At 38.1% G+C, this 24,732-nt stretch overlaps 1 protein-coding gene across 2 annotated transcripts in view; it reads right to left on the bottom strand.

Annotated features, from left to right (window-relative positions):
- Positions 1-15,011: 15,011 nt before the first annotated feature.
- Positions 15,012-24,732, bottom strand: part of Atg3 (autophagy related 3) — a 30,674-nt gene continuing 20,953 nt past the window's right edge. For both annotated transcript variants that reach the window (XM_055625051.1, XM_055625052.1), the window contains exons 7-12: positions 23,971-24,052; positions 20,149-20,183; positions 19,862-20,017; positions 19,030-19,157; positions 16,588-16,656; positions 15,012-15,247 (exon numbers count right to left, since the gene is read on the bottom strand). In XM_055625051.1, coding sequence (XP_055481026.1) covers positions 15,166-15,247; positions 16,588-16,656; positions 19,030-19,157; positions 19,862-20,017; positions 20,149-20,183; positions 23,971-24,052 — 552 coding nt within the window. In that variant the 3' untranslated portion in view covers positions 15,012-15,165. The remainder of the gene's footprint in view (positions 15,248-16,587; positions 16,657-19,029; positions 19,158-19,861; positions 20,018-20,148; positions 20,184-23,970; positions 24,053-24,732) is intronic.

Below are 24,732 nucleotides of genomic sequence, written 5' to 3'. Positions count from 1 at the left end.
TTCCTCCAACCCATGCTACCACAAAGAGAACCAGTGTCCTCCTACAATTCCACTATGATGTTCTTCATGCATGTTTTAGGATGTATGCCCTGGAGTGGGATATAATCAACCAGATATTGTGAAATCCTCTGAAAATGCTGTACCAGTTAACACAAACAGCTGTGCACACAGGGTGTGCCTTTGGGGTTTTTTCATTAAATTGCCTATTCCTATTTCATCTTTCTTTAAACTTGAGATGTCTAGCCATGATAGTAGGCCTTGAGGGTGGCCCATTGTGATCCTTGATGCATGACATTTTCATGAAGGTATTTTTTTTCAGCTATGTTGAGTTGACTGACCCATATAACCAATGGAATGAAGGACATGCAGTATGTGAATTCTAATAGTACATTATAGGAGAGATTGTGGCTTCTTTCCTATTCTCTTCTATAAGTTTGTCTGCAGGCATAAAACAGCTATCTAGAGAGGTCTTCAATGTAAGCAACAGCTGCCCCGACCTGCGGGGCTTCAACGGGGTTCCTAAGGGAGGAGAAGGGAAGGAATGGGGGAAGGAACAAGAAGCACAAGGAAGGAAGCCAAGTCTGTTTGTCTGATCAAAGCTTCATTTATTAGAAATTTTTACCCAACTTATATAGGGAGAAGGCAGGAAAAGGGGGAAGGTAATTAGCTGCTACAGGAGACAGGAAGAGTACTTTCATGTGTTAAATAGGGTGCCTGCAAGATACCATAGGGATGTTTTCTCACGGATGCTCTAACAAACGGATGTCCTCACAGTCTATCACCCATGAGTTAGGGTCCTAGATAACTTTCACTAAATAGCTTTAGGTCACCACTAAATGACCTTTGCTCACTATTTGGCTTTGGCCTAGTAAACACCTTTTGTCTCCACTAGATAGCTTTGACTCACTAATTGACTTAGGCTTCAGTACATAGCTTTGGCTCCACTAGATAGCTTTGACTTTGGCTTCAGTAGACAGCCTTGACTCCTGGCAAACAGCCTCTAACCATCACCGACTTGTCTGTTGAAATAATCTTGTCAACTTGAGTGGATGTAGACCCAGAAAGACTAGATAGGTACGCCTCTAGGTATATCTGTGAGGGTGTTTGCAGAGGCCAAAACTGAAAAACACACTCTGAATGTGATTAGTGCCACACATTGAATCCCTAGAGGCCTAGGCGAAATGAGAACGAGAGAGACAGCCAAGCACTTGCATTGCCTTTGCGCTTCCTGGTTGGCCACGAGGAGACCAGTCTCCCCTACCCCATGCTCCCATCACATCATGTTATTTAATCACAGCAACACAAAAGCCAATCTACTTGTTATATGAATGAATGCTTCTACAAGTGAAACCTGCAGCTTGACTATTCGGGTACTTGCACAAACATTGCTAAAATGAAGGGTACAGTATCTGACATGACCCAGAAAAACATGTGAGGCCACTCTCAAGCTCCATCTTTGTCTTAGTCAATGACCATAACAACTTTTATAAAGGAAAACATCTAATTTTGGCTTGCTTGCAATGCATAGTTTTAGTCCGTTATCAGCATGGTTAGAAATATGGTAGCACACAGGCAGACATGGTGCTTGTGAAGGCACTGAGAGTTCTACATCGAGGCCACAGGTAGCAGGAAGAGAAAGCTACTGGCACCGGCTTGAGCGTTTGAAACCCCCAGTAACACTTCCTCCAACAAGCTCAAACCTAGTTCAACTAGTCTATACCTCCTGCTCAAGCAGTGCCAGTCTGATGGCTAAACGTTCAAGTATATAAACCTATGGGGGCCATTTTCATTCGAACCACCACAGGATTCAAACTGTAAGAAATAGATGCTAGTCATTGGTTTAAGCTACTGAGCTATAGGGTAATTTTTAAACAGAAAATACATTATATCCCACTGACTTCATAGCTGATTTGCAGTAATTCTCTGTATAAAGGTAAGACAGACATCTGTTTTGGACTTTACAAATACTCTTTCTCAAACTACTATTTGTCTACAAAACCTATTCATAGTATTTTCAAAGAATAACTTTGGCATGATCACACTCATCTTTTCCCCTGAATTATAGTCCATGTTAAATGGACAAGGAGGTAGATGGGGCTGGAGGCTCTCCGAGGAGTGAATGGCAAGCATGGGAGAGGGTGGGGGAAGAGATGAAGGCAAAAAAGTGATGTAATTATATTTTAATTTAAAAAATTAAACCTGCTGCATCCTTGATCACAAGATATTGTCTTTTATTTTCTTCCAGAAAGCTGTGATTTTTATACTTTATAAGAGTTTAGACTTAATGCCATTCTCTAATCAAAAATTTAGTATGTTCTCTTTAATCGTTGGGAAACAGGAAAGTGTAAATTTTCTAATCTGCAGTTTAACAACTAGCAAACTTTATGAAAATCAACCTTCTTAGGCGTGTACATATCACACAATTCCTACTGAAGACAAATTTTCTTGTATATTTTCTGATGTGACTGATTTTAAGTTGATCTGTTGCCACTCCTTTGATATTTTAAGTCCAAATTCTACAGAATAAAGTATGCACCCTTTAGACAGCCAACTTTTAAGGTAGGAGTACAGAGTTCTCAAACCATCAATTTATTTGAGTTACATTTTTAAATGCACCATTTTACACTACTAAAACCATAATTATCGAAATGTTGTGTGACAAGCACAGTGATAATTCAGTGTATACATTACCTTATGTGCAGAGAGTAGAATATTTCCTACCATTTATCTTAATGAAGTAATCTATTGTGGAATTGAACTGGTGCCTTTGAAAAATAGAGATTTCTGCCTCAGAATGCAGAAATCGGGGAAATGTTAATTTCACCCTTAAATCAAACTATAATAGATCTAAATTTATATTCAAGACTTTATGCAAATATATAGGAAACCTGAAAATATATATGGAATTTGACAGTACAAAATCTGAGACCCGGTCAACAGAAATGACTCCTGCTTCCTCCATGATGTCAGCTAGAAGAGGTAACAAAGTGGTAACAAAGACAGAGTGGACAATGTGGGGAAACGAAATATAATTTGGTGAATACTCATTCTTTTTTGGATTCTCTTTCCATAAAGTCTATCTGGTCCTCAACAGAAAACGTCAGGAAGCCCACTGGGAAGTGTCTGTCGTGGTCCATAACTAGAGGTGGGAGTAAGATGGTAGTCAGGCATCACATGTAGAAATTCCATCAGGATACCTCCGTTATGGCAAATTTCATTCAAAAAGAGTCACCAAATTCACCCAAGAAGAAATTGTCCTAGACTCTATGAAGCCCAGAATTTAATTCCTAGTACTTCATAAATTTGGCATGGTGGTGTACACCTGTAATCACAGAACTCTAGAGGTGGAGGCAGGAGGATCTGAATTTCAAGGCCATTCTCAACTACATAGTAAGTTTGAAGACAGCCCAGGCTATATGAGATCCTTTTTCCCCCTTTGCTTTTACTAGTAAATCCTAATTTTATAAAACTCTCTCAGAAAATATAAGAAATTTTTTCAAAAGATTTATAAAGATATATTTATATATGCAGGTGTCTAGAAAGCCCAGTGAAGGTGCTGACTCCCATGTAACTGGAAATACAGACAGTTGTGAACAACACAACGTGGGTGCTGGGAAGCTAATCTGGTCTTCTAGAAGAGCAGCAAGAACTCCTGTGACATCTCTCCAAGCCTAGCCTAGAAAAGACTTTTCAGTTTATACTGAGACTTGCATTACCCCCAAACCAAAATTAACCGAGACTTTAGAAGAAAAAAAAAAAAAAAGACCAATATGTCCAGTGAGTATAGACATAAAATTCCTCAACACACTAGGAAGCTGAACTCAACTAATATATTTATTACAGATAGAGATATGCAATTCACCCAGAGAGCAAAGCCGTTTTAATAATCAATGTCATTTACTAAGTTTTAAAAGCTGATCACTTCAGTAAACATAGGGGAAAATCTCAAAATGTTCACAGTAACTCTCAGTCCAGGGGCACTTACATAAAACTACAGCTGATGCTACAGAATTGATAAAATAATTCTTCTCAAAGATCAAAAAGGCAAATATGCCCTATTTATCACTCCTACTTCACAGTTCCTAGACAGTTCAACATGAGAAAGTGGAAACAGATTAGAAATAAGTGAAACTATTTATTGGCATGTGACAATTTTCTATGGAGGAAGATCTGAAAGGATAAACAGCGAATCCCCTGAATTTTTAAATGGCTTTTTACTGTTTATTATGGGGGGGCAGAAGGGTGTGGATGCATGTGAGTGCGCATGTCCATCATGGTCACAGGAGACAACAGATCCTTTGGAGCTGGAGTTTCAGGCAGTTGTGAGCCACCCAGTGGTGGTAGTGGGAACCAAACTTGGGTTCCCTGCAAAAGCAACCAGCAGTCTTAACTGCAGAGCCATGTCTCCTCCCATCTAAAGTCACTGACTTTAAAGATACACGCCATCTAGTGGTCTCTGGGATAAACATGAGCAGCTACTTCTCCAATACAGAAAAAAGGAATTGAAGGTATCTACACTTGGAGAAAACTTGCTGATAATATGTAATACTACACATAATTTACAATAAAGATATTAAAATAAAAGAATCAAAATGAAAATACTCCTGGGGTTGGAGACGTGGCTCAGTGTTACAGAGCATTTGCTGGTCTTCCAGAGGACCTGCCTTTTGATCCAAACACCTACATCAAGCAGCTCACAACTGTTTAACTAAAACTAAAACACTACTAAAATCAGTTCAGAGAATTAAGATTTAATTTACAGAGAATAGAACGATGTGTATGGAAAAAATTGCCATAATGAAACCTAGTTTTTATGTTAAAGTTTAAAAAACATTGGAGACTGGCCTACAGGCTGTATGAGAAGATTTAAATCTTCATTTTATACCATAACATGGACCATATTACACCCATTAGGTCATTACCTTAATTATGGACTTTCCTTTTTTTAAAAAAAGATTTGGGTGGCATTTTAAAAACAGAAAGACAAAGGCATTAAAGGTAAGGTTTCATTTTTCTGTAGAGTAATATCCACTGTGTATATATACAGTTCTCCTCCATTCATCAGCTGGACTAGATTGATTTCACCTCCCAGCTATCATGACTAGAGCATCAACGAACCTGGATGTGCAGGTATCGCTGCTCTGAAATATTAAATCCTTTGATTTCCTTACCAATGAATGGCAGAGCTAAGTTGTACGGTAGTTCTATTTCATTTTCTGAGACCTCCAAACTGATTTTCAAGGTAGCTACACTTGTTTTACACCTCCATGAACCATGTGTAAGAATGCTATCTTCTCCATATCAATGCCAATACTTGCTGTCACTTGTTCTGGCATTGTCAGCGAGAAGTGGCAAGAAGGTCAGTTAATAACCTGATCGAGGCCATTCTGACTTTGGTGAGACAAAATCTTTTTTTTTCTTTTTTTTTAATTTTATTTTTTTTTCTTATCAGTTACATTTTATTAACTCTGTATCCCAGCTGTATCCCGCTCCTTCATTCCCTCCCAAACCCACCCTCCCTCCCTCATCTCCATCCTGCCCCTTTCCAAGTCCACTGATAAGGGGGGCCTCTTCCCCATTCAACCGATTCTGTTTTATCAGATATCTTCAGAACTGGCTGCAAAGCCCTCCTCTGTGGCCTAACAGGACTGCTCCTCCCTTGGGGGGTGGGGAGGTCAAAGAGCCAGTCATTGAGTTCCTGTTAGAAATAGTCCTTGTTCCCTCACTATGGGAAACCAATTGGTTACTGAGCTACCACAGGCTACATCTGAGCAGAGGTTCTAGGTTATATCCATACATGGTCCTTGGTTGCATGTCAGTCTCAGAAAAGACCCTGTGCTCAGATATATTTAGTCCTTGTGGAGCTCCTATCCTTACCTCATCATACTAACTCCCCTTCTTTCATATGATTCCCTGTACTCTGCCTAAGGTTTGGTCATGAGTCTTTGTATCTGCTTTGAAAACACTGCTAGTTAGAGTCTTTCAGATGCCCTCAGTAGACTCCTGTCATACGTTCAATGCACATCCCATCTGTCTTTCTAAACTAGGATTGATAATCTTACCCCATGTCTGCTCTCTTGATTATCTTTTTTAGGTGTATAGATTTCATTATGTTTATCATATCTTTTAGGTCTATATAAGTGAGTATATTCCATGTTTGTCTTTCTCCTTCTGGGATATTTCACTCAGGATGATCTTTTCTAGATCCCACCATTTGCATGCAAATTTCATGATTTCCTCCTTTTTGATTGCTGAGTAGTATTCCATTGTGTAAAAATACCACAATTTCTGTATCCATTCCTCCATTGATGGACATCTGGGTTGTTTCCAGGTTCTGGCTATTACAAATAAAGCTGCTATGAACATGGTTGAGCAAGTATCCCTTTTGTGTACTTGAGCAAACTTTGGGTATTATACCTAGCAGTGGTATAGCTGGGTCTTGAGGAAGCACTATTCCTAATTGTCTGAGAAAGCGCCAGATAGATTTCCAAAGTGGTTGTACCAGTTTACATTCCCACCAGCAGTGGAGGAGGGTTCCCCTTTCTCCATAACCTCTCCAACATGTGTTGTCCCTTGAGTTTTTCATCTTGGCCATTCTGATGGGTGTGAGGTGAAATCTCAGGGTCGTTTTGATTTGCATTTCCCTGATGGCTAATGAGGATGAGCATTTCTTTAAGTGTTTCTCTGCCATTTGATGTTCCTCTTTCGAGAATTCTCTGTTTAGCTCCGTTCCCCATTTTTTAATTGGATTACTTGGTTTGCTGCTTTTCAGCTTCTTTAGTTCTTTGTATATACTGGATATTAGTCCTCTGTCAGATAAAGGGTTAGTGGAGATTCTTTCCCAATCTGTAGGCAGTCATTTTGTTTTGATGATGGTGTCCTTTGCTTTACAGAAGCTTTTCAGTTTCATGAGGTCCCATTTATTGATTGTTGCTTTTAGAGCCTGTGCTGTTGGTGTTCTGTTCAGGAAGTTGTCTCCTGTGCCAATGAGTTCTAGGCTGTTCCCCACTTTTTCTTCTAACAGATTTAGAGTATCTGGTTTTATGTTGAGGTCTTTGATCCACTTGGACTTTAGTTTTGTGCAGGGTGATAAGTATGGATCTATTTTCATTTTTCTACATGTACACATCCAGTTGGACCAGCACCATTTGTTGAAGATAATGTCTTTTTTCCATTGAATGGTTTGGCTTCTTTGTCAAAAATCGAGTATTCATAGGTGTGTGGGTTTATTTCTGGGTCTTCTATTCGGTTCCATTGATCCTCCTTTCTGTTTTTATGCCAATACCATGCAGTTTTTATTACTATTGCTCTGTAGTACAGCTTAAGATCGGAGATGGAGATACCTCCAGATGATCTGTTGTTGTACTGAATTGTTTTGGAGATTCTGGGTTTTTTTTGTTTTTGTTTTTTTTTTTCTCCATATGACACTGAGAATCTTTTTTTCAAGGTCTGTAAAGAATTGAGTTGGTATTTTGATGGGAAATGCATTGAATCTGTAGATTGCTTTTGGCAGGATGGTCATTTTCACAATGTTAATACTACCAATCCATGAGCACAGGAGATCTTTCCATCTTCCGATGATCTTCTTCAATTTCTTTCTTCAGAGACTTGAAGTTTTTCTCAAACAGGTCTTTCACTTGCTTGGTTAGTGTCACCCCAAGGTACTTCATGTTATTACTGTCTATTGTGAAGGGTATTGTTTCCCTAATTTCTTTCTCGGCCCTTTTGTCTTTGGTATAAAGGAGGGCTTCTGATTTTTTTTGAGTTGATTTTGTATCCTGCCACTTTGCTGAAGGTGTTTATCAGCTGGAGGAGTTCTCTGGTTGAATTTTTGGGGTCGCTCATATATACTATCTTATCATCTGCAAATAGTGACACTTTGACCTCTTCCTTTCCGATTTGTATCCCCTTGATCTCCTTTAGTTGTCTTATTGCTCTGGCTAGGACTCAAGTACTATGTTGAAGAGGTAGGGAGAGGGTGGGCAGCCTTGTCTTGTCCCTGATTTCAGTGGGATTGATTTAAGTTTCTCTCCATTGAGTTTGATGTTGGCTATAGGCTTGCTGTATATTGCCTTTACTATGTTTAGATATGTGCCTTGTATTCCTGATCTCTCCAAGACTTTAAACATGAATGAGTGTTGGACTTTGTCAAATGCTTTTTCAGCATCTAGGGAGATGATCATGTGGTTTTTCTCCTTCAATTTGTTTATGTGGTGGATTACCTTGATGGATTTCCGTATGTTGAACCACCCCTGCATACCTGGGATGAAGCCTACTTGGTCATGGTAGATGATATCTTTGATGTGTTCTTGGATTCTGTTTGCAAGTATTTTATTGAGTATTTTTGCGACAATGTTCATAAGAGAGATAGGTCTGAAGTTCTCTTTTTTTGTTGGGTCTTTGTGTGGTTTAGGTATCAGGGTGACTGTTGCTTCATAGAATGAGTTTGGTAATGTACCTTCTGTTTCTATTTTGTGAAATAGTTTGAGGAGAATTGGTGTGAGCACTTCTTTGAAGGTCTGGTAGAATTCTGCGCTGAAACCATCTGGCCCAGGGCTTTTTTTGGAGGGGAGACTGTGAATGACTGCTTCAATCTCCTTGGGGGATATAGGGCTGTTCAGTCTTTCTACCTGATCTTGACTTAATGGTGGAAGATGGAATCTATCAAGAAAATTGTCCATTTCATTTAGATTTTCAAATTTTGTGGCATATAGTCTTTTGTAGTATGACCTAATGATTGTTTGAATTTCCTCTATGTCTGTAGTTATGTCCCCCTTTTCATTTCTGATTTTGCTGATTTGGATAGATTCTCTCTGCTTTTTAGTTGGTTTGGCTAAGGGTTTGTCTATCTTGTTGTTTTTCTCAAAGAACCAGCTTTTTGTTTCATTGATTCTTTGAATAGTTTTATTTGTTTCTAATTGATTGATTTCAGCCCTGAGTTTGATTATTTCCAGCCTTCTGCTCCTCTTGGGTGTATCTGCTTCTTTTTTTTCTAGGGTTTTCAATTGGGCCATTAAGTTGTTTGTATGTGATGTTACGAATTTCTTCTTGCAGGCACTTAGTGCTACAAATTTTCCTCTGAGCATTGCTTTCAATGTGTGTCATAAATTTGGGTATGTTGTGCCTTCATTTTCATTGAATTCTAGGAAGTCTTTAATTTCTTTCTTTATTTCTTCCTTAACCCAGCTGTCATTGAGTAACAAGTTGTTCAGTTTCCATGTGCATGTTGGCTTTTTGTTATTTCTGTTGAGGTCCAGCTTTAGTCCATGGTGGTCAGATAGGATACAAGGGATTATTTCAATCTTTTTGTATCTGTTGAGGCTTGCTTTATGACCAACTATATGGTCTATTTTGGAGAAGGTTCCATGCGGTGCTGAAAAGAAGTATACTCTTTTGAGTTTGGATGAAAAGATCTGTAGACGTCTATTAGGTCCATTTGATTTAGGGACTCTGTAAGTGTTTTTATTTCCCTATTTGTTTTCTGTCTAGTTGATCTGTCCCTTGGTGAGAGTGGAGTGTTGAAGTCTCCCACTATTAAGGTATTAGGATCAATGTGTGATTTAAGCTTTAATATTGTTTCATTTATGAATGTAGGTGCTCTTTTATTTGGGGCATAGATATTCAAAATTGTGATGTTCTCTTGGTGGATTTTTCCTTTGATGAGAATATAGTGGCCCTCCTTATCTTTTTTGATTAACTTGGGTTGAAAGTCTATTTTATTAGATATTAGGATGGCTACTCCAGCTTGTTTTCTGGAACCATTTGCTTGAAAAACATTTTTCCAGCCCTTTACTCTGAGGTAGTGTTTATCTTTGTTGCATCGGTGTGTTTCTTGGATGCAACAGAATGTTGGATCCTGTTTCCGCAACCATTCTGTTAGTCTGTGTCTTTTTATTGGGGAGATGAGTCTGTTGATGTTGATTGATACTAGTGACCAACAATTGTTACTTACTTTTGATGTGGGTTTGGTCGTGTCACTGAGTTTCATTGCTTGTATTCTTTTGGGTTTTTAGTTGTGTAGTTATCTATTTCCTCTGTTTCCTTAGATGTAATTGTTTTCTTTGGTGTGGAGTTTCCCTTTTAGTAACTTCTGTAGAGCTGGGTTACTATGTAGATATTGTTTAAATTTGGTTTTGTCATGGAATATTTTGAATTCTCCGTTTATGTTGATTGAAAGTTTTGCTGAGTATAGTAGTCTGGGTTGGAATCTGTGGTCCCTTAAGGACTGTATGATTTCTGTCCAGGCCCTTCTGGCTTTCATAGTTTCTGTTGAGAAATCTGGTGTGCTTCTGATAGGTCTACCTTCATATGTTACTTGACCTTTTTTTCTTGCTGCTTTTAGAATTTTTTCTTTGTTCTGTAGGTTCAGTGTTTTGACTATGATGTGACATGAAGAATTTCTTTTCTGGTCTAGTCTACTTGGTGTTCTGTAGGACTCTTGTATGTTTATGGACATCTCCTTCTTTAAGTTGGGAAAGTTTTCTTCTATAATTTTCTTGAAAATATTTTCCAGACCTTTGAGCCTGTTGTCTTCTTTTTCTTCTACTCCTATTATTCTTAGGTTTTGTCTTTTCATGGTGTCCTTGATTTCTTGGATGTTTTGTGTTTGGAACTTTTCTGATTTTATTTTTTCTTTGAGAGATGTGTCAATTTCCGCCAGTGTATCTTCGGCTCCTGAGATTCTTTCTTCCATCTCTTGTATTCTGTTGGTGATACTTACCTTTGTAGTGCCTGATCTTTTCTCTATGTTCTCCAGCTCCTGGTTTTTCTCTATTTGTGTTTTCTTTATTGATTCTATTTCTGTTTTCATGTCTTGCACCATTTCCTTCATCTGTTTGAATGTGGAGTCCTGCTTTTCAATGACAGCTTCTATTTTTTTTGTCCATTTCCTCTCTATGTATCACTAATTGTGCCTCCACTTCTTTGGGTATAATTGCCTGTATTTCTATGAGAGCTTTGTTTATTTCTTCTTTATTTGCCTTCATTTGTGTGGACATTTCTTTGAGAGCTTTGTTCATTTCTTCTTTGTTTGCCTCAATTTTTGTGGTCATTTCTCTGAGAGCTCTATTTATTTCTTCCTTGTTCGTCTCGGTTTCTTTGGCTATTTCTCTGAGGGCTTTGTTCATTTCATCTTTATGGGACTCTAAAAGCTGGAGAAACATAGTTTTGAGGTCGTTTTCTTGTATATCTAGTGAATTGAAGTGTCCATTGGTTTGTGGGGTTGCTGGTGAGGTCATTATGTCCTGATTTTTGTTGGGTATGTTCTTACGTCTACCTCTAGCCATCTGGTTATTTATAACCCTGTTTGTTCCTCGCGTTTGTAGTTTGGGCTATGATCGTCTCTTTCTGTTTTCTGGACTGTTTTTTCAGGAAGATGAGAGAGGTTCACTGGTTTGGGAGTGTACGTTGTGGTTTCAATTTTGCCTAAGTAAGGAATGTGAAGCTGGCGCTATTCATGTGTGCTTTTAGCAGGCACAGTGTGCATGCGCGGATTCTCTATTGCAGTGGCCTGCAGGCCACTATTATGCAGTTCTGTCTGAGATCCAGGGATTGTTTGCCTGGATTACCCTGGTGGACCCACAAGGCAGAGGCTTCAAATTTGGGGTCGGGTCACTATCTCAAGAATCCCTATAATTCACCCACACTAGGGGTGTGGGTGGCAGGGATCTCATCTGGTTGTTTCTGTGGAGAGGCCCTGGGTCTGGGGCAAACTCTCCCTAGAAGGCTCACTCACTCTCTTGCAGGACCAGTTGGAATGCATAGGGGTTCCCTTGCTCTCTACTCTCTGTTTTGGTCCTGCTGCAGAAATGCGTGGGTAGGCTAACAGTCAGCTCTGTGACACTGTGGCTACAGGACTCAGTGTCCACCTTTCCTGTGTGCTGCCTCTCTGTCCTTTCCCTCTGCCAGGAGGGGTTATGTTGACTGGTCCCGGGGTAGTACGGGAAAGAGTTAGGTTGAGTGTTCTCAATCCCAGATCCCGGGCCCAGATCTCTCTGCCAGAAGCAGCCTGGCAGTAGAATCTATGTTTGCTGGTCCCAAGAGAGTACCAGGTAGGGTTGAGTGTCCTCAGATCCAGAGCTTGGGTTTCTCTGCCAGGGGCCGCTGGGTGAGCTGGAGAGGGGGTGCTGTGTCCTGTGGCAGGCTGCCTCTCTGTCCTTCCCCTCTGACCTTCCCCTCCGCTAGGGCAAACTTACGGAGGTATTCTCAGGGGAGTGCCAGAAGGGGATGGGACTTCTCAGTCCCGATCCTGCACTGGGGTTTCTCTGCCAGGGGTCAGGGCCCCCCAGTGTTAGGACTTGGTGCTAGACCTTATTGCGCTGGACCCAGGAGAGTCTCAGGACATGTTGAATGACCACAGTCCCAGATCCCAAGCTGAAGTTTGCTAGGAGCGGCTGGCAGCACTGGAGTTCCGGCACTGTGAAGCCGCTGTGCGCCTCTTTATCCTTCCGCTCTGCTGCGGCAGGGTTATGGCGGCGTTTGGGGGAGTGCCCGAAAGGATTGGGTTTTCTCAGCCCCGATCTCGGGTTGGGGCACAGACAATGTGGTCTGTGGCAGATTCTGCGGGATGCCTCCTGCCTCCTCCCAAGAGGGAGTAGGGATTTTGAGCTGGGCACGCAGCCGTTCTCCACGTGCGGCAGGAGCTCAGTTGTGATGACTGCGGGTACCTGAGGTCAGCAAGACCTTCCAGGGAAAGACTGGGTGACATGTGATCAGTCCAGCAACTTTCCTTCCCCGTGGGGTTTTCTTGCAACTGGGACTCCCAGTCTCTGGCACCCTTGTGCCCACCAATCAGCCTGGGAAAGTGATCGGGACACACAGGCATGCGGCTCCAGCCTGGAGACCCAAAGCCCGCATTACCCAGGATCTCTTCCAGGTTCTGGCTGTGTGGTCCGAGAGTGGACCCAACCGATTCCCATGCTGTGGGAGCCTCCCCTCACCTGGGAAACACGATCCTGTAGTTTTAGGACCCAGAGTTCAGTCTCCTGGTCGCTGCATGTAGAGTATTGTCCTGCTTCTCAGACACTGTTCTCCCAGCGCCGCTATCTTGGCCCCCTCCGAGACAAAATCTTAAAGTGACTTTAATCTGCATTTCCCTGACAGTCTAAAATGTTGAACATTTTAAAAAGTATTTTTATTTTTATATTTATTTTGGAAATTTTCTATTCAGTTTCATCGCTTATTTTTAAAAAGGGGGTTATGTGCATATATGTCTGTGTTTGTGCGCACACTTATTTGGGTGCCCATTAGAGGTCAAAAGGCAGTGTCAGATCCTCAGGAGTTCAAGTTACAGAAGGCTGTAAGCATCCTGCATGAGGTTTCTGGAAACTGAATGTGGGTCCTTCATGGCAGCAACATGTAATCTTATCCTGAGCCATCTTTCCACAAAGCCTATTTTTTAATTGGGCTGTTTCTTCATGTTTAGATATTTTAATTCTTTGTATAATCTAGACATTGTCTGTTGGGTCTACAGTTGACAAATTTTCTGCCGTCCTGTGCTGCACCTTCACTTCCAGTCTTCGTTGTTGTGCAGAAGCCACCTAATGACATTTGTCAATGGCCGATTTGACTTCCCATGTTATGGGAGTCCTATTCACAAAGTCCATACCTCCACTTACAAGTTGATGCGCTCTCCCTGCTTTATTCTCTAACAATTTCAGAGTAAACTTGCAGGTAACTGGATTACACTGGCAAAATATTACACTGGAGCCACCCAGAATCAAGAAGACAAATACTGTACCTTCTCTTATGTGTATTCCAGCCTTGAATCATTTTTATGTTTAACTTGGAGTACAGGTGAAAACCAGGTAATTATCATTGGGAGTAGAGACACTGAGGTACGATGATAAAATATAAGTAGAATGAGAATACTGAGGGTGGAAAGGTTCAAACATGGAGGATGTAGAAGGCTTAACTCAAAATGTGCTATGAACAAGCTGTATGGGAGCCTATGATCTCACATGCCTACTTTAAAAAGTAGAGGGGCTGGAACACTGTTAGCATAAAGGAACGGAAACAGGCATACTGAGTTAAAGGTTTAAATGAGGATGGGAGCTAGGTAGAGAAATCAGAGGGTAGGGAATGGGTTAATCAAATTAAGCCTGTATAAATAAGCCTTATGGACGCCCACTAGTTCATAAGCTAATTAAAATTTACAAAATGGAGGTAGGGACAGAGGCACCCTGACTTTCTGCTTTGCTGTCTTTGTCTTTCTCTGGTGTCATATCTAAGAAATCACTAACAAATTAAATTTTGTGAATCTGTGTCTGTGTTTTCTTCTGAGAGTTACAGTTTTGGGTCTTACCTTTTAGGTTTTGGTATTGCATTTTGAGGGGTTTTATAACTTTAATTAATTTATTTATTCACTTTATATCCCTAGGAGGAGGATGTTCTTCAATGATGAAAACAAAATGTAAGTCAAGGCAAGCCACCCCACATTATACAAACTAAGACAGGGAATGAGACACAATGCAGGGGGTTAAAGCAATGTTTTTAAAAAAAAAAGCAAAAACAAAAGCCAAAGGTCTGAGTTCTCCTTCCACAGTTTAAAGTACATTGTTCCAGAAAAATCTGCTTTTTAAACGCCTATGCCCAGATCTATAAACTGACACAATACAACTAACGACTCCCTTCAAATCCCACTATTCTATTGACTGTTTTGTTAAGAAAAATACTCCCAAATCCTGAATAAAAAGTGATCTCAGTGATGCCAATAAATCCGGAAACAGGTAACAGTGCTGAGCATGTTTCTTGGCATGTTAGCACTTCACAAACATAAATTATAAGCACAGAGCAGACGTAGGGAGAAGGCAAGACAGAGAAAGGAGTAAGAATGAAAGGAAGAACACACAGCTTGGCATGGAGTATTTTCTAGAACTAGTTCTGTCACTATTAGATGTTCAATCCCATCCAGACCCCGAATCGTCCTCTGACAGGGGAAATGTTACTAAAACTTTTTGATAGGAAATGAAAACAGTATTTCTTCACACTCATTTTTATTAAACAAATACGGCTGGTAATGGAACAGTTTTTATTTAATGCATAAACATATAAGTCCCTTTATTAGAGAAATTATACTTATTGGTAAGTATGGTCAATAGTCATATCTATGTATTAATTCTTTAAAAATCAGAACCAGTAATTAGGATAGACTCTATGTCCTCTTCACTACATTGTGAAGTGTCTTGTGTAGTCATATTCTATTGTTGGAATGACAGCTTGTACAAATTTCAAAAAAATTAAAAGATACCTGAAGATCTTTAGCTAAGGAAAATAAGATTTATAAATAGTGTTGTTTTAAATCCACAGTAATTGTCTATTTTTCAAAAAATATTAAAATCTTATATTGAGCCTATTAAAGTCACCTGGTCATGCAAGTTTGTATCTATTTAAGAGAGGTGCTCACATCTGACTATCTACTCCAATATGTGAATTTGAAGTTTCTTAATAGGAAGTGCACATATGTTGAATTAACTTCAGTATTTTTAAGTTCAATGTTATATCTGTGTTTAAATCAGTATAAAACTCAATTTATTTACTTTGCTCCTTTACTGCTTACAAATTTTCTATAATTTATAGGAACTTAAAATGAAATAATTATGCAACCACTGTAGCAAATGAAAAATAGATCAGTTGCAAACACTTCATAAGGGACTCTAAATTCATAAGGAACATTTAACAACCATAGAGTGAGCTATACTGTACTATTTCCATTTAATAAAATGGTGACATATTTTGAAATTTTTTCTTCTATTGTATGTAGAAACATTGTGAGCTTACTTAATTGTCAATAGGCAACAAAATTATTATGAATCACCCATAGCAAAGTGTAATACCTAGCCTTCAGCATAGGGATAAATGTGAAAGTTAACATACATTAAGATTCCAGAGATAAATCTTGTTGGACTGAAAGCCCTTGATGTTTGTTCCAGTATCAAATCAATCCAAAGTTCCCTCTGTGGAACATGCTTTATTAGTAGCACACAGGTTATTATACCTTTAAAGCATGAGTAATGTCTGTCTCTCACTGAATAGTATAAATCACAAAATTCAACAAAAACCTATGTCCAAATTAATTCAGGTTACTTAGCATGCCAATTAGTGACTGTGAATGCTCTGAAGAACCCCTGATATGGACACACACATCTTGAGAGGGACACCACAAGTTGCTTGCGCCTCCCATCCACCCTGGCGACTACAGAAAAGCCAGAAGATACTTTTCCACAGGAGAAAATTTACATGTTTTACCTTACTTTTAATTATCCCATTTAACTTGAATTCTTTGCTTCAGGGAGGCCTCGGGTTAGCACACCTTAACTTTACTGTTCGCCTGCTGGGAACACACACTGTGCTAAGCACTACCCTTGTAACAAGGTACAGTTAACTGGCACACAGAGATACAGTGTCTAACCAGTGAGTGTAGCCTTATAACACATCCTAGATAAATTATATTTTCACTAGGACTTACATACATGAGGAGGTAAAACAAACTATAGGATCTGTCATGAAGATTACACTAAATTTCGACAACAAACAAGCAAAACTCTGTAGGAGCTATTTGTAACCACATATATATACAGGTAAGGATACATATGAACGCCAAGCTCTCCCCCACCTTCTGCAACTGTCTCAATAATTTTCTTCATCACTTCAGCATGCCTGTAAACAACAACAAATCTTATTAGCGTGGATCAATTCGATCAAAATAGGCTTTATTTATTTAAAAAAAAGGCCTACTGAAATACTCGACCTAATTTTTAATATAAAATAATGAACCTATAAAATACTCTTTCTCAGTTGCTGAGACATGAAGACACTTTCAATGGAGTGGGTAGCTATTTCTAAAAGTTATAATCATCACAGTAAACACAATGGAATCTGCCAGCTTTCTGATACCAGAGACAGAAAACCATAGGGGAAAATCCCACCAAATGGTATGTAAAGCTACAGGTGTTTGCTCTGGAAACTACAATAGGGTATGAAAATTAAAAAAAATAAAATAAAAAATAAAAAAGCTGTGAGAGTCCTATAATCTATGACTGTAAATATTTGTTTTTACTATAGTGTGGGTTTGAGCATGGGTGTGCGCACATCATGTACATGAATGTACATGTAAGGTCACAATTTTCAGGACTCTATTCTCTCCTTCCATAGTGGGTCCAAGGCTTGTGGAACAAGAGCTTTTACCACTAAACCATCACATTAGCCCCTTAAATGTTTAAATGTTTCTTTAGCTCAGAAGAAAAACTATAACTGAAAGGTTCAATAAAAGCTAAGAATCAGTGGTAAGTTTATATTTTCCCCTATGTTAATGAGTATTATTTATCTAACTCTACTTAAAGAAAAACTTTGGATTCACATGTAGATAGTACTGTCTCAAGATTTTTATACACAAATTCACAGATAATACAAGTCTCTCCTATGATGGAAATTGAGTGACATCAAATCTACAAGATATATAAACTAAAAAAAAAAAGTTCAATACACAAAACAAACAGCTCTTCATACATTCCCTTACTTATAGAATGCTATATCAGTTCTTATAAATAATCTTTCACACACAGAGAAAGATCCTCTCAGAAAACAAGAATATGTGGACAAACAGAATCCAAGGCAGCCTCTGGAAAAGCCTAAGACTGTTCTTGGATAGGGCTTCCAATTTTTTTTTAATCTTATTTCACCCTACTTCGTATAATAATTATTTGTTTAATTAAAATGTTTAATGTAATTATCAGGTACTTATCTCTTCTTCTCAACAAAGTAAGACTTGTGAGAGAGATATATTCCACTCAATTAGCACCTATTAAAACTCATACTAAGAGAACAAACAGACTGACTCTCAAAAATAAATCTCTTTAAAATTTAAAATTAAAAGGAGACCACCTGGTGCTTATTATAGGCTGAGTCTTCACTACAAAGAGAGGGAAGGGAGAGTAAACCTACCTACATACACTTAACGCAAGTCCTTGCACAGTGTATATAAATGGAGAAACAGGAGAAGAAAAACAAACATGAAACAATAACAAAATCCCACAATCAATGAATCCTTATTACTCTTCACAGAAATATTAAAAGCTTTCCGACAATAATCTGGAAAATGGAAGCAGGCCTTCCCTTGGTAAAAGTTGAGCAAATAAGAAGGTTGCATAAAATAAGAGGACACCATAAACAGCTTTTGGCTTTGGTAGTTTTCTGAGGCAGGGTCACACTGTGCAGCCCAACATGAGCTAGAATTTTCGATCCTCCTGCCTCAGTCTTCCGAATAAGAGTTTTGGGATTACAAGTGTAAAGTGCCATGCTCGCCTAAACAAATTATTTTCTTGAAAAATTGTCATCTAATTTTTGAATAGATTATCAGCATTTTCATGAGTATTTTTCAATGGGTCATGAATATTACTTGCTATAAATTACTAAAAAATAAAATCAGGTGACTTTTTTTGTAAGAAACATTTGAAACAAATCATGCATCTACGTTTAGCTTTTTACCTGGCCATGAAAACACACTGACAGAGAATACCAAAGCACAAAATTCACTTGACTTGGGAAGACTAAAGACTTCCTAAGTGAAGCATGAAAGAGTGTAGAGACTAACTTTCTTCCACTAAAAACAAGAGGAGATAAGTAGGCCATCCAGAAACAGCACAAGGTTAACCTTATATTCCACACTCGTGTAAAGATACACTCACAACGTTGTATACCACATATAAAACGTGAATGCAATGAGTTTACGACAGAACTACCTAAGCTACTGGCTAAAATGAAAAAGATCAACAGATCTATTCTATAACTAAACAAAGAAAACTGAAACAAAATTCTTAATACTACATTTAAAATAAATTGGTAACATTTATCTTCCTTCCTCTTGGCTATTTAACTGCAAGAAAAACATTTCGAAAAGATGAAAGATAATTTCACTTATACAATAAAATTTTCTGTTACTGATGTCTATACTTCCCCAAATAATAAACTCATGAAGTTGACACACACAACAACAAACTCTCTCTTTCCCCATATGCATATGTACACCCAGACCTGCATGGGTGAACTGAACACATAGGAGGTGGTGGAAGATGAGGATGGTTTTCAATGGTCACTGTTTTCTTCACATGATCTTGACTGATGTCTTCATACATGTGCTCAACTGTTAAAGGTTGCCGTTGCTGAAAGCATAAAAAAGGCTCTGAAACCACTATTTAAGCTTTTAACCTACACCTGTTTATACATATTTATTTTCTATATCACTTGTAATTTACAATTTCAGATTATTTGGAATGACCAGATTGCTTGAAAAAGGAATCTGAACACTCAGGCTCCGTATCAGCAGCCATCACTTAATGTTGAAAAGGTGCCACAAAAAGGAAAGCCTATCGAGGTCATTGCAAAATTTTAAAAATTTATCCCTTAGACCCATTTCATTTTTTGCTTTCTTTTGACAGTCACAAAATTACAAGTTAAATGAGCTGATCTTATTTCAATAGCAGCAGAATAAAAAGTGGTAAGGAAAATACTATGTGATTCAATTTTTTTGTAAATATTTAGATACTCCACAGATGCAATCCCGACAAAACTATACACATTCAAAACTTCTCACATTTGAATCAATACACTTAATGGAAAAAAGTCAGTATGCATATATTATTTGTATTTAATACTCAGCACTGTCACATTGAATAGTTTAAATAGATTTAATAGATTAAATAGATTTAATAGATTCTAAATGTGAATCAAGTTCAATAATCATAAAACTGTAAAAAAAAAAAATGACTTCAAAAATTTAAAAGACCAAGCATACTCATGGACCTAATAAAGAAATTGAATTAAATCCACCATTTTAAAGTATTTACTCTGTTTCTTTCTATCTTACCTCATCATAGCCAAACAACCATAGCCGTGGTGTTTGGTAATATTTGTCGTAAGTAATGTACAGGTCATAAGTTCTCGTTTGCAATATAGCATCCTCCCCTCCAGCATCAGCTTTAGCTTTACAAGCTTCTACTATTTTTCTTGTGTCTAATGTGGCCTGTCACAAAACAGTGGGACAAAATTTAGAGTATTAAAAATTATTCTGAAAGACCATTATCATTATTAAAAACACTAAACTCCCAAGTTCACTCAGAAAAATTATCTTAAAAATACATCAAATTTACAAACCTCATCTGTTTCCAACAATCCACTCTCTTCATATTCTTTTACATAAAAAAGAAAAAGAAAAAGTTTACTGAGTTAAAGTTTCAAGACTTTAACCTTTTTAGTTTGATATATTATCAGCAAAGTGACATGAGTTTTGTTTTGTTTTTTCTTTTTGAAAAAACTTACAGAACTTACAACCTCGGTATAAGACTTTCTGTTCTTAACAAATTATGGGCTTTTACCTCACTTAAAGTATTTTTCAGACTCTCTCTGACATACCCAAGTGGTATGAAGTGCCCTTTGAGGCCATTATTAAGTAAAATAAGACTTACTTGAACACAAGTACTGTGAAAACATGATAATGATCATGATGACTGAGATCATGTGATGGCTAAGTAGCATGCAGCATAAATATGCTTGGCAAAGGGATGATTTATGTATCATGGACAAAAGACACTGCACAAGCATTAAATGTCATCATTTTACTCAGAAAGCATGTAATTTAAAACTTAAAACTGTCATATTTCTCGAATTAACTTCACATTTAATATTTCCAAGGCAGGGACTGCAGGGAACTGAAACCACTGAAGTCAAGTTATTAGGTAACAACTGCAGCAAGCTACCTTCAATGTGTTCTTCAAACTTATAAGTGATTTCAGTTTCCCTGTGCCCAAAGTACATTACTAGTTTCCACCTTAGTGGACTCACAGGCCACTAATAAGCCAGTGTGACTTACTCCTGCACCCTTGGAACACTTTCTTTTCATGACTTTCATTTTTCTAAAATTTATTCTCTGAGTGCAGACATGAATACCTGACTTTATTTTGCAACTCCACTGGATGACTAATGGGCACTGCAAATCATATATGTAAAACTGACCTGACTCCTTTAAAACTAATTACCCTCAGTTAATGGCATTTCTCCAGCTATCGAGGTCAAAAATGACCAAGTCAGTCACACTTGACTACCCTGCCTTTCACATTTCACATCTAATCCATCATCAAATCTCTTTGGTCTTACCCTCAAGATATTACAAGAATTCTGTTCTCACTGCTACTATTATGATTCCAGCTCAAGCTACTATCATTTTGCCTATATTTTCAGAAAAGCTTCCCATTTTCTTTTTCCTTTCACTGTAAGTCTATTCTTGGTCATCAACTTGACTACATATGGAATTGAATTAAAATTAAAATGGCTGGGCACACCTGTAAGAGATTTTTTCCTAATTAAATCACTTCTAATTCAGATCTTTGAGATGTGAAGATACACTTTTAATCCAGATCTTCTGAGGTTGGGAGACACACCTTTAATCTCTCTCTGATCATACTCCCTGCTGACAACCTATATAAAGGACATGAAAAAAGAAAACTCTTTTTTTTTTTTTTGCCTGCTGTCATCCCCACTAACAAGTCCACTTAGAGCCTACTTCTTCAGGATTCTGATGTACACTGAAGATGAACTGAGCACATGCAGCCTCATGGACTGAACAACTACAAGATTCTTGGACCGTTTGTTCAGAGGCAGCCATTGTTGGATTACCTGGACTAGCCTGTAAGTAGGACTCTCTACCACGTGGTTTCCAATTACTTTTCTGACTCCACTGTCTACTATCTTTTTATTCTTCTCTACCTCTGGAATACTTTATACAAGCAACAAATGTTCCCACCTCAGGGCTTTTAACCCCTTCATTGCAGGTATATTCTTCTTGACTGATTTAGCAAAATATTGAAATGGTACTCCCCCAAGATATCCTATTCTCTCGTCTCATCTTTCTCTCTTAGCACTGAAAACATCTAACACATTTATCATTTCTGTATTCTTACCTTGCTAAAGCAAGAATTAGAAAAGATCATGTCTGCTTCACCTCCAGCATAAACTGTATCTCAACACATAATTCTTTTTTAAAAAATATGAATGGGAGAGGCTAACAATGATACAATAATAATATTTAATAGCTGCACAAAAAAATAAAAGGCCCAATGGCAGACATAAAAGTGAAGGAAGAAAAGTCAGCATCATAGAAATAAAAGAAGAAAAAAAATAAGAGAATGTGTTTAACACAATCAAACAATACAGAGACACTAAATACACTAAGATTGTGTTTGACAAGGAGGTCATCATATGAAGATAGCAATTCTTTTATCTATTTTAACTATCTGAGATTTCATTTCTATCAAAGATGAATGAAACAGAAGGGGCTAGAAAGGTGGCTGAATGGCTAAGAGCACTGGTTGCTCTCGCAGAGGACCAGGGCTTGGTTTCCTACACCTACATGGTAACTCACAATTATCCATTACTCTAGTTCCAAGGGACCCAACAGCTTTTTCTAATCCTTTATGAACATGATTGCACACTCTTACATGCAAGCAAAACACTCATACACAAAAAAATAATTGTAAAAAGATAAAATAGTAATTTTGAAGAGTCATGTATTTAGAAAAAAATCCTATTACTCCGTTATGCTTTGAATGTGTAACATCATCCACCACAGGTTCATGTTTTGAGTGTTGCCGTCTGACAGCACTATTTAGAAGGTTGTGAAACCTTGAAGAGGTAGGGCTTACTTTGTGGAACACGTAAATCAGTAAGCTGTGTTCCTGCAGGCTATAACTTAGCCCTAGGTTTTAGCTGCTCGCTCTCCTAGTCTGCTACTGTGTGAACAAACCCATCAACCACACGTTCCTCACAACATCAACAGGGTCAACTCCACCATGTCCTTCCCACTAATAAAGAACTGAAAACTCTTAAAAGTGAACCAAAATAGATCTCTCCTCCCTGGCATCTATCATCTAACATGGTGATGTGAAAGTAACTAAAACACCATTCTCTTAGAACTGTTGGTTTTGATCCTTTGTAATAATGACTCATTAAAAAAAAAAAAAAACCCTTGCTTTCAAATCCATGGCCTCTCTTCTCATTAACTGTTGTTGTTACATGTAGCAACAAATACAAATATGAAAATATAAACTGCTTAGTCTGTATAATGTTACTTACAAAGTATGTTTGCAAGAGTATTTGGTATTGATAACCAAGTGATGTGCTTCCTCCCGGGGAAGACTATTTCTCACATTCTCAGAATTCCTTAGTTACCTGTAGTTCTTTGTGTAGAGTTGAGGTCTCCCACCCACTTTAGCATGTCTACTGCTGTTCCTAGTTCAGCTCACATTTAGGCAGTCATGTTGGTGAGACTTTAAATGGATATAGTTTCTAATAGTATTAGAAGCTACAATATCACAGCAAACTCCCAATCCATTGGCTCTTATAATATTTCTGCCCCTCTTTGGTAGTATTTCCTAATATTAGTTGTGGGAGTTGTCTTGTAGATGATGATTCTCATCTGGCAACCTTGGAGGCTATTTCAAAATCTAAAGAATAAAAGAGGATTCTGCATAGCTCCAAAGTCCCCATTAAGACTCATTCTCTTTCCCAGGCATGATACACCCCTGGAATCCCAGCACTCACAAGGCTGAGGCAGAAATATCATCAATCTTGGGCCAGAATGAACTACATAAGATCCTGCTTAAAAAACAAAACGAGCTACTATCTTTCCAGGGCTAAAAGCATAGGACTGAGTCCTACCTAACACTTAAAAAAGGTGTTAGGTGGGAGGATTTCTGAGCCTGGATGTTTTAAACCTTGCCAACACAATAAAAAAAAAAAAGATACTGTATACTGCATCCTTCAGAATTTATGATTAACAGTCCTAGTAGAAATAATGTTGTCAAAATCATGTTCTAAGTAAAATAGGAGAATCTCAAATCAAGAGAATTCTTATTCCATGTGAAGTGTAAGTATCCTAGAATCAACAGTCTACAGGTATTAAGCAAATCTGGTTAGTAATACCTTCCATGTCTGCAGCTTCTCCTTCATCTTCCTCTTCTTCCTCATCACACAATGCTGAACAATCTTGGAGTTTTATACTGTCCTTTGAAATTAATTATACTTAAGTTAGGCAAGTGTATGCTCAGTAACTCAAATGTTAACTTAAGTCATACTTAACATAAAATTTTTATCAACAGTATTTATTTTTTTCACAAACATTACTGGACAGCCTATCACACACAAGGTTCTGTTCTTGGCATTGGCAATGCAAGGTGGAGAAAACAGACTGAGTGTCCTCCCTCTGACTGTCTGCCTTTGCGGCTTCTGTGAATGGTTGTATGATTGTGCATCACTTAGTAATGAGGACATGTTCTGAGAAATCAGTGTCAGGTGATGTCACCAATAAACATCCTAGAGTGTAACTAAGGCGACCTCAACATTACCAGAGGATACCATCTTACAGAAACTCTAGCATTGCTGTGGTCATCCTCATAAACATTCACACTGAACACTGAGCACAATGATAACTAAACACTGTAAAAATAAATGTCATCTAATCAGGCAGTGTATGCTCCCTAGAATTCACATACCAATGACAATGATAAACCCATAAATAAATCACTGGAAGTAACGTGCTAAGTGCTGTGACTGAGAAGTATCAGTCAGCATTACAACAGGTACTAAAGTTACCTTAGGTAATCACATAAAAGTCATTTCCAACAAAACACTACAGCAGTACATACTTTTTTAAACATTTATTTTGTATACACACATGGGTATGAA

The sequence above is a fragment of the Psammomys obesus genome, unplaced genomic scaffold (genome assembly GCF_907164565.1).
Source record: "Psammomys obesus unplaced genomic scaffold, mPsaObe1.curated_primary_1811, whole genome shotgun sequence".
In the NCBI taxonomy this organism is placed as follows: domain Eukaryota; kingdom Metazoa; phylum Chordata; class Mammalia; order Rodentia; family Muridae; genus Psammomys; species Psammomys obesus.
The sequence above is the reverse complement of the archived record's forward strand: the minus strand, read 5'-3'. Positions and strand labels throughout refer to the sequence as shown.